Source organism: Dreissena polymorpha, chromosome 15 (genome assembly GCF_020536995.1).
Source record: "Dreissena polymorpha isolate Duluth1 chromosome 15, UMN_Dpol_1.0, whole genome shotgun sequence".
Classification (NCBI taxonomy): Eukaryota; Metazoa; Mollusca; class Bivalvia; order Myida; family Dreissenidae; genus Dreissena; species Dreissena polymorpha.
Genome location: NC_068369.1, coordinates 48,194,081 through 48,210,528, shown reverse-complemented (window position 1 = coordinate 48,210,528; position 16,448 = coordinate 48,194,081). Strand labels below are relative to the sequence as shown.

The 16,448-nt window shown below is 37.6% G+C and overlaps 1 protein-coding gene across 4 annotated transcripts in view; it reads right to left on the bottom strand.

The window, feature by feature from the left end:
• Positions 1-369: 369 nt before the first annotated feature.
• The window catches only part of LOC127860460 (uncharacterized transporter slc-17.2-like), a 33,706-nt gene continuing 17,627 nt past the window's right edge, over positions 370-16,448 (bottom strand). For all 4 annotated transcript variants that reach the window (XM_052398540.1, XM_052398541.1, XM_052398538.1 and 1 more), the window contains exons 6-11: positions 12,540-12,691; positions 10,145-10,294; positions 9,098-9,230; positions 5,789-6,030; positions 5,128-5,215; positions 370-3,727 (exon numbers count right to left, since the gene is read on the bottom strand). In XM_052398540.1, the coding sequence (XP_052254500.1) occupies positions 3,615-3,727; positions 5,128-5,215; positions 5,789-6,030; positions 9,098-9,230; positions 10,145-10,294; positions 12,540-12,691 (878 nt within the window). In that variant the 3' untranslated portion in view covers positions 370-3,614. The remainder of the gene's footprint in view (positions 3,728-5,127; positions 5,216-5,788; positions 6,031-9,097; positions 9,231-10,144; positions 10,295-12,539; positions 12,692-16,448) is intronic.

The window sequence follows — 16,448 nt, the reverse complement described above, 5'->3', positions numbered from 1 at the left end:
CGAGTGTTTACATGTCTTTCAATCCATATGTTTGTGTGTGTTTAAGTATGTTTGTCAGAGTCGGTTAATATTTCCTCTGCGCGCATCCCGTTGTGTAACAAACCCATCAATTAAGATTGGCTTGGAAGTGAACAGTATAGACAATGAACAAATCTATTTTTTATCAAATATATTTCCAATAACACAAAACAAGACTATTAAAAATATTAAAACATGTCTAATTACTAATAAGCAAATTGGATGAATATATTGAATATGTTGTTTTTTTTAAAGATAAAGACGTAATGAATTCTGAATCGGTTTAATGGGTTAAGCACACGGGACCAGTGTTTCGCAGCTATGATCAGTTCGTGAAGATCAACGAAATAGTACCCTTTGGAAAAATCTAGAATTCTTTGAACACTGTCTGTGGTATAAAGCAAACACACACGCACTTAAATGACGCCATCTGTTGACGTCACATTTTTCCACAAAATGAATGTAAACCATAAATCTCACTGTCGACATACATGAACATAAATATTTATCGTATGCAATCATAGATCGGTCATTACAGCGTTTACTGACTTTCTAGTAAAAATGCGATTTAACATATAATTATCAACAATTAAATAAAACAATAGACTACTTAAAAAAAATGGACGGGTAGATTGTTTTATTAAATGAGAGAGAAATATACTCGACAGAAAGAGAATATTTGCAAAATAAACATATTCGTCTTAAAAAAGATATGCTAAATGGCAAGGAAACATTTCGTATCGGGTATACGAGTAAAAAATGCATGATCAATACAATATTGATAATTAATAACTTAGACTCATCATATGAAAACAACAACATCAAAAACAATTAACAGGGCTGATATTGAAAATAAGGAAGAAATGGTGTTAAAAAACAATAACAAAAAACGTAACAATGGCAGAGCATTTAACATTCCACTTTAAATAGCATAGATGTACAGCATGTATTGCTAAACTTTCATTCCTTATAGCATGATGGGCAATGAAAATACAATGACTTTAGACATACTATTTCGTTTTTTTCTCTCCATAAAACTTATTGTGTTTTTATGCACATATGGTTATGTTTAACCCTTTGAGTGCTGGAACCGAATTTAAAAGTCCTTTGCAAACAGTTTGGATCCAGATGAGACGCCGCAAAACGTGGCGTCTCATCAGGATCCAAACTGTTTGCTATTCTGATAATATTCTTTGAAAAAAGTCGAAGAAAATGCTAATTTTAGAAATTTAGCAGAAGACATTTTAGCAGACGACAAATTTCCCAGCATGCAAAGGGTTAAGGTATTTTCACACTTTCCGACTCAGCAACACAATATAAAATACAAGAGCACCGCATAGCGGGTGCCACGCTCGGCTGTGGGTGCAGTTTTGAAAAGATGAAAGCGTGTCAGAATTATTTTTTTAGAGGTCACAGTGACCTTGACCTTTGACCTAGTGATCCAAAAATGGGTGTGGCATGTAGAACTCATCAAGGTGCAGCTACATATGAAATTTCAAAGTTGTAGGTTGAAGCACTTTGATTTTAGAGCGAATGTTCAAAACCTTGACAACATGTTAAGGTTTTAGCACGACGCGGACGGCGGACACGACACGACGAGCTGGCTATGGCAATACCTCGGGTTTTCTCCGAAAACAGCCGAGCTAATAAAAATGAACAAGAGATGTGTTTGTCAGAAACACAATGCCCCCTAATGCGCCGCTTTGATTTTTTTAAAACCTTTTACCTTGAAGGATGACCTTGACCTTTAACCACTCAAAATGTGCAGCTCCATGAGATACTAATGCATGCCAAATATAAAGTTGCTATCATCAATATTGCAAAAGTTATGAGTGACCAAGTTTAAAGTTTTGGGACACACACAATGAATGACTGACTGACTGACTGACACAGTGACAGACAGACAGGCCAAAACAATATACCACCGGGAGCATACAAAGCATTATATGTATATAGGAAACAACGATTACAAAGGAAACGATAAGAACTTTGTTCTTGACACAAATTAAAACGAGCGCAACATTTCTTTAGTCAACATACAAATAAACTACAAGATCGATAAGACGTATTGATTCTAATCTAACATTAAAAAGCATAAAATGTATATAGGAAACAGCAATTACAAAATGAAACGATTAGAACTTTGTTCTTGAAACAAATAAAAAAGAGCGCAACATTTCTTTAGTCTACATAAAAATAAACTACAAGATCGATAAAACGTGTTGCTTCTAATCTAACTTAAAAGCAAACAAAAAATGCACCAGCAAAAAACAATAGTTCGAGAAATAAAAAAAGAAATAAAATTATACAATAATGGAAACAACATGGCCATTTAATGAACTTCATGTATTTTTACTATAATAGTCATTAATAGTTTTTCAAGTGCGAATAAGTATAGTTACCAGAACATTTGGCTGTAACAAGAAATCACTAATCGCACAGAAGTGCTGTTGAATAATTTACGTCGGAGATTTCATTTTTTCAACTACATTCATTTGCAAATTGACATACTATGTTAATAATGTGCTCAATGAAATAATTTTGAGCGAATCATAAAATGCAAAACAGTCATTAAACAATTTATTATTTAAAAGTTTCACGGCGGAGTACATGTATTCTAATTGAAATAGTGTACTATGGCACGTCATAGTCACGTGGTACTTTTGCGCAGCACAGGTATTTAAAATTTGAGGCATAAATAGATCATGCAATATCAAACTATTGTCAGTAATTACATCCCCTTACTGTTACTAGCGCGTTACGCTTGATATCAGCAAACTCTAAGTTCGTTTTGTTTAAAAGAAACATGGACATACTTTTCACAGATCAATACAAAATACTCAATGTGTATCATAATCGTAAGAAATTCCTTTTTTATTAAAACAAAGGGAAACTTCAGCTGTAAATCAGCCATTAAAATAAAGTGTAGTATAGCATTATACGAATGCAATATACAGTAATCATCCCCACACTTAGCAAAATATAGTTTAAATTATACAATATTATACGACCACTTTAAATTAAAAATATATAATAGAAATTGACACAGGGGTACTTACAATGGAAATCCACTATGGGTTTTTAACAATAACTATGGGCATTCACGACTTTCAAGGCAAGCATTGAGAACATAAATATCATACGCATTGATGACGTCAATGACAGCCGATGATCGCCATCAGTATGTTATAATGTTTGCTTCAGATGTTAAAATTACACAATCTCACACATTTTATGTATATAATATGGCTATGTTTTTATTATGGCTATGTTTTTATAATCAACATTCACAATATACACTGTTATTCTTACTAGTCCATATTTATTAAACTCAACAAGCGCGGTTGTATTTGAATATACAAAAAAGTCAGCACTATTTTGCAATAAAACGTACCACATGATTTATTTATACGCAAAAAGTAGTCCATAGTATTTTCCGTTCAACTGCTTCCCCAGACTTGTTCGCACAAAAAAATGGCCACACTTATTAACGATCAAAACATCTTCCCAAATGCATGAAGTATATTTGAAGAAAAGGCTGATGTTTCGCTCTGCTTCGGATACTAAGGGCAATAATCGAATACAAAGGGAGAAAATCACTTCCCGTTTGTCTCCTCCTCTTCGTCTTCATGCTCCGGAATCTCTTGTAGCGGCACGCCCTCTGGCGGCATCTCCTCCATTTCTTCCATCGCCCATGGTTGAACCTCGCCTGCGAATAGAAATTGCAAATGAGTCGCGTTCTGAGAAAGCTGAAATTACTGCCTGTGCAGAAAGTGCCGTCCCTACAGGCCTGTACAGAAAGTGTCGTCCCTAAAGGCCTGTGAAGAAAATGCCGTCCCTACAGGCCTGTACGGAAAGTGTCGTCTCTATAAGCCTGTACGGAAAGTGTCGTCCCTATAGGCCTGTGCGAAAAGTGCTGTCCCTATACGCCTGTACGGAAAGTGTTGTCCCTATAGGCCTGTAGGGAAAGTGTCGTCCCTTTAGGCCTGTGTGGAAAGTGTCTTCCCTATAGGCCTGTACGGAAAGTGTCATCCCTATAGGCCTGTGCGGAAAGGGTCGTCCCTATAGGCCTGTGCGGAAAGTGTTGTCCCTATAGGCCTGTGCGGAAAGTGTCGTCCCTATAGGCCTGTACAGAAAGTGTCGTCCCTATAGGCCTGTGCGGAAAGTGTCCCTATAGGCCTGTACGGAAAGTGCCATCCCTATAGGCCTGTGCGGAAAGTGTCGTCCCTATAGGCCTGTACAGAAAGTGTCGTCCCTATAGGCCTGTGCAGAAAGTGTCGTCCCTATAGGCCTGTGCCGAAAGTGCTGTCCCTATAGGCCTGTGCAGAAAGTGCTGTCCCTATAGGCCTGTGCAGAAAGTGCTGTCCCTATAGGCCTGTGCGGAAAGTGCTGTCCCTATAGGCCTGTACGGAAAGTGCTGTCCCTATAGGCCTGTGCAGAAAGTGCTGTCCCTATAGGCCTGTGCAGAAAGTGCTGTCCCTATAGGCCTGGGCGGAAAGTTCTGTCCCTATAGGCCTGTGCAGAAAGTGCTGTCCCTAAAGGCCTGTGCAGAAAGTTCTGTCCCTATAGGCCTGTGCAGAAAGTGCTGTCCCTATAGGCCTGTGCGGAAAGTGCTGTCCCTATAGGCCTGTGCGGAAAGTTCTGTCCCTATAGGCCTGTGCAGAAAGTGCTGTCCCTATAGGCCTGTGCAGAAAGTTCTGTCCCTATAGGCCAGTGCGGAAAGTGCTGTCCCTATAGGCCTGTGCAGAAAGTTCTGTCCCTATAGGCCTGTGCGGAAAGTGCTGTCCCTATAGGCCTGTGCGGAGAGTGCCGTCCCTATAGACCTGTACGGACGACACTTAACTGGATTTTCGCTAAGAATGGACGTCATTTACACAAAATATACAATAAAAGCGGAAATTGTTTTCCTTGATAAGCCTGTGCAGTCAGTGACGACACTTAACGCACGTGCATTAAGCCCGTTTTTCCAGAGCTGGACTCAAATCTTTCCAAATGCACTGAACTTCATTCCAAGACACAATTTGAAAAATAAATACTTAATTGTATATAACGCGAAAGCGTGGGTAGTTTGTTTGCATAATAATAATTTGGTATTGGAGGACACCATACCTTTAGCCAGGATAGCGTATATGATAGCTCCAAGTACTTGGACACCTGCCGCTATGTAGAACGCAAGGAGCCATTCTTCTCGAGTTTTCTAGAAAAAGAATGAATACAATATATAAAAAGAAACATGCGAATAGTCCAAGTCCGCGAGCACCATATCACCATACCACCAATTCAAAACATAAACTCACATAAATGTTCGTCTAAGTTCAGGAACATATAGTGTTTAAATATTCTGCTCTAAAGGAAACAGTGATCAAAATGTTATAAATACGTTAATTATAACCATTGATAATTTTAGCCATACATTTACATTTTATATTCATTGGTAAATGTACCACTGTTTAAAATCATCACAGAGTATTAAATCGTTCTAAACATTTAAACCTTCATTTATACGTTTATGCATTTAAAAACAGATTTCCAAAACAAATTTAAATCCAAACTCAAATTCTGGTTAAGTAATCAAACAGAAATTTGCATCCAAACTCAAAATCTAGTTAATTTAAACAACAAACAAAATTTTAACATTGGTCAAGATATTTGGTTTTCAACTTTTGTGACGTCACGGAATAAAAGTATTACGAAAACATCAATGCACTGCCAACAGTCAATCAAAGCGCTGTGAGCATATTTACAAACGATCAAAGCGATGCATATTTACATTTTTCGTGATTGCACCGACGATGTAAGGCGCGAGGATGCCGGGAATGCTCGCGCCGGTATTCGTGAACCCGAAAATCGTACCGGCGTAGCGGGGCGCTATATCGCCATGATTGATAAAGAACGAGCTGAACTGGAATCCGCAAAAACCCATTGACAGAGACAGAAGTATCACGGCCTCCACTTTGCGGTGACAGTCCATGTATCCGGTGAGCACGAGGAAAATGCCAGGGATAACCATTCCTGGAATGGGCGGGAAATATTTTTGAATTATTATTAGTTGATCAGGGCACATTCTAGCCATTCAATACTTAATCTTAAGAATTCGGATCCATGAAGAACACTTCTTACTTTGAACATATACAGGCTATCAATGTTGTCTTTGTCAGTAACGAAATGGCCTTAATAAAAAAATGTATTTAGAAGGGCTACGGGCTACGAGAAATTCAAAATTAATGAAGTTACTGGATATTTTAATTTAAATAATATTCTTCATTGTATTTAGCAAGTCTATGCATTGTTAGGTGACTACGGACCCAGTGCAAATCGTCCAATATGTTCAAGGGCATAATGGACACGTAAAATACAGCAAAAATTTACAAAATGTGTAAATGCATATTGCATTAAAATCCAGAAAACAGAGGCAGATGTAGACGATGTTCGCCACCAAAGGTTATGTTCATGCATAATTGAGTCGTGCTCTGTGAAAAGGGGTTTAATACATATGCGTAAAGTGTCGTCACAGATTAGCCTGTGCAGTCCGCACAGGCTTATCAGGGACGACACTTTCCGCTTTTATGATATTTTCTGTTTAAAGAAAGTCTCTTCTTAGAAAATAAACAGTTTAGGCGGAAAGTGTCGTCCCTGATTAGCCTGTGCGGACTGCACATGCTAATCTCGGACGACACTTTACGCACATGCATTAAACCCCTAGTTCACACAGCATGGCTCATATGTATTATCAATTGAAGGTTTTAACTTCAAGTATAAAACCATTGCAATTCCTTGGTCACGTATAGTCGTGGATTTCGTGGTTGAACCTAACCAAGGATTCAAATGCCCAACGAATAATAGTTCGGCTGGCTTTTTGCGACTTTAGGCGATGTTAACTAAGAATAAATATAGGCTTTTTATGCTAAAAAGCCTAAAACAGTATGTGCATTTTGCATCATAAAACCAGTTCATTTAATTTCTAATCTTTCGATTCTGCTTTCACTCCCAAGCGAGGCTCCGAAATACACACGTGACACTGTGCATGGCAGTTATGACACTTAATGTTATAAAAGAACACACTTGAGCCGTGTATGCAATAACTCTTGTATAATTGTTTATATTCTTTTTCCGTTAGCCTAGTTATAATTTATGCATAAAAGGAAATACTTTTCATGTTTCAGATTTAACATGTGACGATTTAGTTCTGCGCTGCTTTTCAAATCATATGCGCAACTAAATTGTTTCCGATTAATGCTAAATTGTATACAGATAGTTTACGATTGCTATCGATTGTCTTCGTTATTTACAATATTTTATCTGAGGTTCCGCTGTTTACCTTTATTTCCACTGTTTATTTAAACACTATCGTTCATAGTGCCAAGTCGTGTTTGCATAAAATGCGACACTTTCCGAGGTGCCGCCATTATGAACTCTGAATACATGACAATATGCAACGTTTTTTTCTCACAATAAAATATAAGTAGAAACCCATAAACTAATGTGTCTACATGTTTGTCATTTTTTTAACCCTTTGCATGCTGGGAAATTTGTCGTCTGCTAAAATGTCGTCTGCTGAATTTCTAAAATTAGCATTTTCTTCGATTTTTTTTCAAAGAATATTATCAGAATAGCAAACAGTTTGGATCCTGATGAGACGCCACGTTCTGTGGCGTCTCATCTGGATCCAAACTGTTTGCAAAGGCCTTAAAAATTCGGTTCCCGCATTGTAAGGGTTAAAGAAAAACATGGATTTGTAACGCCGAAGACTGCTTATGATTTATTACGACTCCCTGACGTTACAGTGTCGTAGCATTCATATTGCAACGCATGTATTTTGCATTTTGCACAAAATCGATGCATACATAACACGATCAATTAAAGGGACCTTTTTCACAGAGTTTGGCATGTATTCAAGGTTTTCATTAAATGCTTTATAAATTGATAAATGTAAACATTGAATCTAAAAAGCTCCAGTAAAAAAAAAAATTAACGAACCACTGACCCCTGGAGCAAAAGTCTAACGCTTAGACCATTTTGCCGTCCGAGCTCATACATTGAGTGCTGTATTTTATACTTTATATAAGCAATCCTCGTAGTATCACAAAATATCATGACAAAAACAGAACTCTCCAAATCATGCATTCGTTTCGCGTTGCAACGCTTTAAAATTTTCAGGTTTTTAAATCGTCAAAAGAGGTATATTATAGATATTTTTAGAGCAATGCAAATGTTTAGTATTACTGTTTCCTCACACATATCATAACTTCAACGAAACTTTGCGAATCTGAAACCATTTTTTTATTTTGTCAATTTACCAAAACGTGAATATGTCCCTTCAAAACTGAGTCATCCTACTACACGAAATATATAATGGAGACTCGCTCTGGGATAACCGGGCTTAATACAGGTGCGTTAAGTGTCATCAAATATTAGCCTGCGCAGTCCGCACATGCTAATACGGGACGAAACTTTCCGCTTTTGTGGAATTTTCCGTTTAAAGGAGAAGTCTTCACGGAAATCCAGTTACGGCGGAAAGTGTTTTCCCCGAATTGCCGGGGAGTCAATTGTCCCAAATTTGAAATGCGGAAAATTAAGCTGGGGGTCTGGGGCCGCAGGTCCCCAATGCGTGTAAAGGGCAAAGTCCCATATGGGGGAAACCACCAAGCCCTAGTAATTGTACTTTTTTATAGTCTTTCATTTCTTGTTGCAATTACTGGTGAGTAGAATGCAAAATATTATCAACAAGAACATCCGTACCACCGCATGTGTATTCGCGATTCTTTACAAATGATATAAAGAACGTTGAAAACTGCACAGTCTAATCTTGAAAAACACTTTACGCAAATACATTAACTCTTTCAGTGCGGGAACCGAATTTTGAAGGCCTTTGCAAACAGTTTGGATCCAGATGAGACGCCACAGAACGTGGCGTCTCATCTGGATCCAAACTGTTTGCTATTCTGATAGTATTCTTTGAAAAATAATCGAAGAAAATGCTAATTTTAGAAATTCAGCAGACGACATTTTAGCAGACGACAAATTTCCCAGCATGCAAAGGGTTAAGCCCGGTTTTTTCCAGAGCGGGGCTCGTATATACCTAGAGCGCAGCATAATTTTCTTGTCCACTCGATGCTGAGAATGTTCTTAGTGATCAAAACGTCTGCGATCTGGCCTCCGATGAGGATGAAAATCCAGAACACGAGGTAAGGAATCATCGAATAGGCTCCATTCTGTAAATAGTTCAAACAGAAATTACATTTCTGGCAGGATTGCAAATGTGCAATACTTTGCTACAAGTCACGCTAGAGGGAGGTCGCCGTTGAGGCCGTCAGAAGGAAAGTTGGATGGACAATCTGATATAGTGGACGTCCCTCTCCATGGATGAGCTATTCACAACATACATGAAACAGGCGGAGATTATCTGTTTCGTTGTCACTCCCAACGGCCAGACCGGTCATGAGGGGAAGAAAAAGAAGAAGAAGAAGATGATGATGATAATGATGAGGACGACGACGACGACGATGATGATGATGGTGGTGATAATGATGAACATGATGATGATGATGATGGTGGTGATGATGATGTTGATGATGATGATTGCCAATAACTTGAAATGGATATATTCTGAATATTATATCATCGCAAGTCAAGCATCACTTGACAGCACAAACATCAAAATATATTAGCAGCATTAACTTGTATTGACCATAAAGGTAAGTTTACATTCATTCGAATACCCATACTTTTTCATTATAAAACGGCAAATACCCCATGCATTTTTCTTGCTTTTTCGTTATTTTATATTTTGCAAGCCTTATATCAATATAAATAAATTGAATAAACAAGCTTTCAAGCCATAAGCGAAAGACTTACGAAGGGGCACGGTGCTGAAAAAAAGGAACAAGTTTAAAAGCTGGACCGTAATGGCTACATTTGTAAATACATGTAATTGAATTTACACGTTATTTAAGATATTTTTTTCAAGAATATCAAAAGATTGTATCACTTGTGTGAACCAGTCCATTCAGAGCGAGAGCGTGTGTAAGCTAGGAGGAGGGGCGGGGGGGGGGGGGGGGGGTACGGAGCATCGGTCTGGACTCGGGAATGTTCGAGATCTATGTACACGCATTAAAGCTCAATGTACCGATGTAATGTCGAACTTGAGCACTTCTTTCATGTAGGACGGCATCTGAGTGAGAAGCATGTAGGATCCGTAGTTTCCGCAGGCGTTCGCCAGCAAGATACCCCACACCGGACCCGACGTGAAAATAGCCTTCCAGGGCTTTTCTTGTTTCTGAAAATATGCAACAAAAAGGCACGTGAAATACTAAAATACTTTGTCAGAAACAGCACCGCTTTCTGAGCTATGTTCGAGGAGAAATAACTCAGGAATGTGTGTATAAGTGAGCATGGAAACAAGTGTCTTGCAAATTGACATTTTATGATGGTGACATATTTAAAGTTACATTTTAATCGATTGAACATGACTAAGTAGTTCGCTCTTTAAACTTAAAACATATTGTACTCTATGCTCCAGCTAGGATTTGAAAAAGGGCAGGGGGGCTTTTTTTTCAAAAGGGCACTTTCGACGCGCAGTATTTTGTCAAAAGGGCACTTTTGACGCGCAGTATTTTGTGAAAAGGGCACGTACGAGCGCGCGGGTGTTTCTGGAATGCTTCCTATTGCATGTGAATTTATATGTTATAAATAATTGTATTATTCCCATTATTATTAAACCATTCAAATATAATGTCTACAATGAGGATTAAAGTAATTACAATGTAATAAGAGATTTATGAATAATCATATGTAAAAAAAAAATAATTTTTTTTTTGGGGGGGGGAGAGGGGCAGGGCGGAATTTCGGGGGGGGGGGGGGGCAGGGCGGAGGTTCGGGAGGGCAGGGCGCGGCGCCCTTCGATTTAGGCCTAGCTGGAGCACTGTTGTACGGACCGTCAGACCGACAAACCAACCGAGAGCGTGACTCCGGACTCAAATAGTTTCATTAAACCACACATCCATAAGGCCAAAAGCTCAAGTGGACAAATTAAGCCTAGAGTGTTCACAATATAAACAGTTTATGATTCCATAAAATGATAATACGTTTCATTGCAACAATTCATGCATGTATTATTTAATATAGGTATTATTATATTAATAACAATCGATAGTATACATGTATATGTAATTGGGAAGGTCTTATTACGTCAATTTTAATGGCTACAAAACTTGGTGTGCTTGAGTACAAAAAAATCGATAAAGTAATTTTAGACTTTCTCTCTCGTATTTTTTATAACAGTGTTTAATATTATTTACATGCATTAACCGTGGCATGAGAGTCAATTACTGATTTGCATACGAAAATTAAGATAATTTACATACATTCTCTTAAGCAAAAGGTTAAGCCTAGTTACATGAGAATTTTAAAGGAAAAGACCTGGTCCCATGTTCACAAAACATTTCATTGAAAATAAAAATCAATTAACCTGACAACGAAAATGTGATTTTATATGTTAAATCGATTTTTACTTTGGTGGCAAGTGAAACTGATATCAAAGACCTTGATTTAAATAGGCTTTTTATGAGACGCCCACAATCTTTTTCAGTATGTTGACATCGATTAGGACATTGATCGTATTTTGTGCAAGTGAAAATAAAATTTAAGGTATAAGCACTCTAATACGACATTTTGATTTTTGTCTTCTTTCTTTGTAAATTTCTTAGTGTTGTGGTATTCTGCATCGATAATCAAAGTTCAAATACAATTCACCGTGCAATAGTTTTGTTGTTGACTTTTCTAGTTGTCAACCCCATTTTTTTTTAAACCATGTATTTACAAGTTTCACTCTCATTAATCCAAATATTGAACAAACAACACTTATTTTGTATCTTTTAATAAATAAATGCATAATATATACAAATATGATTAACGTTTATAACATGTGAGAAAAGAAATTAAGAAAATATCAACACAACAAAGATGTCATCATCCCTCGGAAAACAAATGGCACAAACATGAAAATCAATGTCAAATGCACCGCACTATTTTTCCAGGATACAGAACTAACATGCTGTTTCAGACGCTCTTCACCGACAGGCTGTACATTCCCTGATTACCCCTTATTTCTACAGATAACATAATTAAAACGTTGTTTCAGGCGCTATTCCACCGACCGGTCACACATCCCCTGTTTACCCCTAATTTCTCCACGCAGAGTTGTCGTTCCTTGCTCTCACATACAATCTCTGCCATCATAAGAAAAGCCTACCAGATTTGGTAAAATTTAATGTGTTTTGTTCAAGTATTATATTATGAAAAGTAGTATCATTTTCTTTTATATTTGCAAATAATGTATACGTGTAGGTTCATAATAAAAAATAATTTTAAAAATAAGTAAAAACAGCAACGGTAAAATTATTGTACCACGTAGCTAGGTTATCATCACGTGGTTGGTTATGAAGGCAGGGATTTCATCCAGCTATGCTGGTTCCAGTCAAATCTCTGCGCGGAGGTTGATTTCTCCCGACTACAAAACTCACCCGCTGTTCCAGCTGCTCTTCCACCGACTGGCCGTACACCCCGAGCGAGGTCTCGATGTACTGGCGCTCAATAGGCTTAATGGAGGGCATGGCGCCGGGGCTGTCCCGTGCATAAAAGGCGTACACGCAGCACCAGAGGAGGCTTGCCAGTCCTGTTAACATCTAGCACAGTTTACACAGCTATACGTGCGCTGAAAGTTTCATACCAGATTAGCCAGTGCACTCCCTACAGGCTAATCAGGGACGACACTTTCCGCTTACATGACCAGTCCTGCGATTATCTAGCACAGCATAGACAGAAAGTTATATATATTTGAGCCTCGCTCTACGAAAACGGGTTTTAATACATGTGCTTTAAGTTTCGTCCCAATTTAGCCTGGGCAGTCCGCACAAGTAAATAGGAACGATGCATTCAGCATTGACTCGATTTTCATTTAGAAGAGACTTCCTTTACAGAAAGAATTCCTTAAAAGCGTAAATTGTGTTCGGTCCTTTACTCTAAGAATTCCTTGAAAGCGTAAATTGTGTTCCGTCCTTTACTCTAAGAATTCCTTGAAAGCGTAAATTGTGTTCCGTCCTTTGCTCTCGGAATTCCTTGAAAGCGTAAATTGTGTTCCGTCTTTTACTCTAAGTATTCCTTAAAGTGTAAATTGTGTTCGGTCCTTTACTCTAAGAATTCCTTAAAAGCGTAAATTGTGTTCCGTCCTTTACTCTAAGAATTCCTTGAAAGCGTAAATTGTGTTCCGTCCTTTGCTCTCGGAATTCCTTGAAAGCGTAAATTGTGTTCCGTCTTTTACTCTAAGAATTCCTTAAAAGTGTAAATTGTGTTCCGTCCTTTACTCTAAGAATTCCTTAAAAGCGTAAATTATGTTCCGTCCTTTACTCTAAGAATTCCTTGAAAGCGTAAATTGTGTTCCGTCCTTTGCTCTCGGAATTCCTTGAAAGCGTAAATTGTGTTCCGTCTTTTACTCTAAGAATTCCTTAAAAGTGTACATTGTGTTCCGTCCTTTACTCTAAGAATTCCTTAAAAGCGTAAATTATGTTCCGTCCTTTACTCTAAGAATTCCTTTAAAGCGTAAATTGTGTTCCGTCCTTTACTCTAAGAATTCCTTGAAAGAGTAAATTGTATTCCGTCCTTTACTCTAAGAATTCCTTGAAAGCGTAAATTGTGTTCGGTCCTTTACTCTAAGAATTCATTGAAAGCGTAAATTGTGTTCCGTCCTTTACTCTAAGAATTCCTTGAAAGCGTAAATTGTGTTCGGTCCTTTACTCTAAGAATTCCTTGAAAGCGTAAATTGTGTTCGGTGATTAGCGGCGAGGGTAATTTCCTTTGCGAATGTTATTGAAAGGGGATGTATATTTATGAAGGAGAGGGGGGGGGTAAGAGGTTAAGATATAAATAGGTTTAATGCATATTTATTTTTTGATAAAATGTACCTTCTGTCGAATTATTGTAAGCCGAAAAGCGCATATTTTTATATAACGATGTACTGTACAGCGGAAAATTAAAACAGCGCTCGCGTCGATTTAGAGCTGTATCGTTGTCCGTTTTTCATTGTTTTGCTACCTAGCAGTCTGTGAATTGCGTAATCCCTTTGCGTTAATAACTCGCATTAAAATGTCGTCTATTATGTATAGTACGACCGATCTTATTTCTCTGCACCGCATTGGAAACTATGGTAAGAAATCTGCTCAATACCGGAATTGCAGACAGTTATATACATAAATTGCGCAAAAAAGTTACTGGTCGTATAAATACCGTGTTTTCGTTTTGCATTCAATAAAACGAAAGCGAAAATCAACACTTAGTTGTTACTAAAGTTTTCAACACACCAAATGAAAAATTCAGAGAACCAATTTGTTATCTTTATAGCGTCTTTCCCGGTACTTATCCTATGAAAAAAAATACGAAACTTATTTCACAAATTAATGTTTGAACATTGAAATAAAGTGTGTGTCTCAAAAAATATATTGAATTCCAAACACAATAAAAACAATCTGAACGTATGAGTTTCCTCAAGCTACCTGGCTAAATGATAAGCAATTTATAAATTGATTGGTTTGGAAAAGTTTTGTTAATAAAATGTTATGTAACTCTATCAGGAGCGCATCTAACATCAGTATGACATGACATCGGGTACGCTATAGATACTGTGCAGCGAACAAAACCTCGAGGCAACATCTTGGCTATGCCAAAAAGGGAAAATACAGCTTATTTTATAACATTGCCTTATAGATGGTATGTATATTATTTCGGCATCTTGAAACAAATGCCGTTATTATTTTAAGTCGTCAGATTCAGATCTAAACGGCATGAACACAAATACCTACAAGCTACTTAAATACTAAACTTTATCTGACGAACAGCTCACGTGCTTTACTTCCAAATAATTATGTTTATGGATATTTAAAACATTTGATACATCAAACATAGAATCTTTGGCGCCGTACCCATACCGACTAATTCTGCCGCATGTGTTGCAGGACCGAAAATTGTGTCGTGCCATATATAAGTATATGTCTATGTGTCGTATGGTATTATTTATATGTATACAATGGTGGAACATTTCCTACCATTGTGCAGGTACATTTTACATGAATGCCTTTGCGACTGTACAAAAGGTTTATGCAGCTTTTTGAAGTTTGATTACGCCAAAGTTCAGGCATCGTTTCTTCTGAACGTCGTTAGTTTGATGTTACACAAAGTTTACATTTTCGTTTAGTTAATACGTTAAAAAAGTAAGTTTTTGAATAACATTATGTTGCTTTTAAATAAAAAAAAATTAGCATTCGCTATTTTTTTTTCACATACAGTCAGCAAAACAGAACAAACCGGTTTATCAGGAATACAGAGTTCATACACACACTTTTATAACGTGCATTTGTTTTTAAAGTACATACTCATTAAATAGAAATGACTGATGCAAATTCAGTGTTGCAAAACGTGAACTTGATGTACTTTTAACTTTATGTACTCGCGATTAGATCATGTATATGGTGAAAATATGTAAATTGTATTGCTAAGTTGTATCATTGATTAGTCCCCCGTGAAATTAGGGAGGCGGAAAACTACAACGGGCGAGGCATGGTCAGGGGTGATAACCCCAAAAAAGGGTTAGGGTAAGGGTTAGGATTAGGGGTCGGGTTAGGGTTAGGGATGGGTTTAGGCTAACCCAAACCCTAACCCGACCCCTAACACTAACCCAAACCCTAACCCTAACCCTCTAACCCCCCCCCCCCCCTTGCGCAATACCATACCATGCCGCGCCCGTTGTAGTTTTCCGCCTCCCGCACAATTAGCGGGTCGCAAATATAGGCTTACCAAAATAGGTTAATCACCACCATTAAGTCTTAGACATTGGGCAATGTTAAAATATTTTAACCTGACAAATCATTAGCGTATCGGGTATTTAGTATTTTTATTTGAAAAATCGGAGTACAATATATTATGTGTTGATTTTCAAGTTTCGTTTTGTAGAATTCAAACCCAAAAAGCATATACAGAATGTACACGAGCCTTTAATATCACCGGTATAGTTTCTCTTTTCCGTAGAAATTATGACGCCAAATTTTTAAAAGTGCCCGTTAATCGCAGGGGACTACTTTCTGAGACCGAAACTTAGGGGAATAGAATGACCAGTGTACAAGATATAGCTCCTTTTCAAATTAAGTTCTCGTGCGCTATTTAAATGTCGAAGTTTAACTATATATTCACTGTCCTTACCGAATACCGTAATTAAAGGGACTTATTAAAAGAGTTTCGTATTAAAAATAACTCCCTTTAATGTATCGACTTTAACACCTAACAAAAATTGAATATTCTAAAATATGATCACTTCTAGAACAAAAGTTGTCTTGGTCGGTATTTAAACCCGGTACCTTTGACAATCTAATGCCTTACCACTCCGC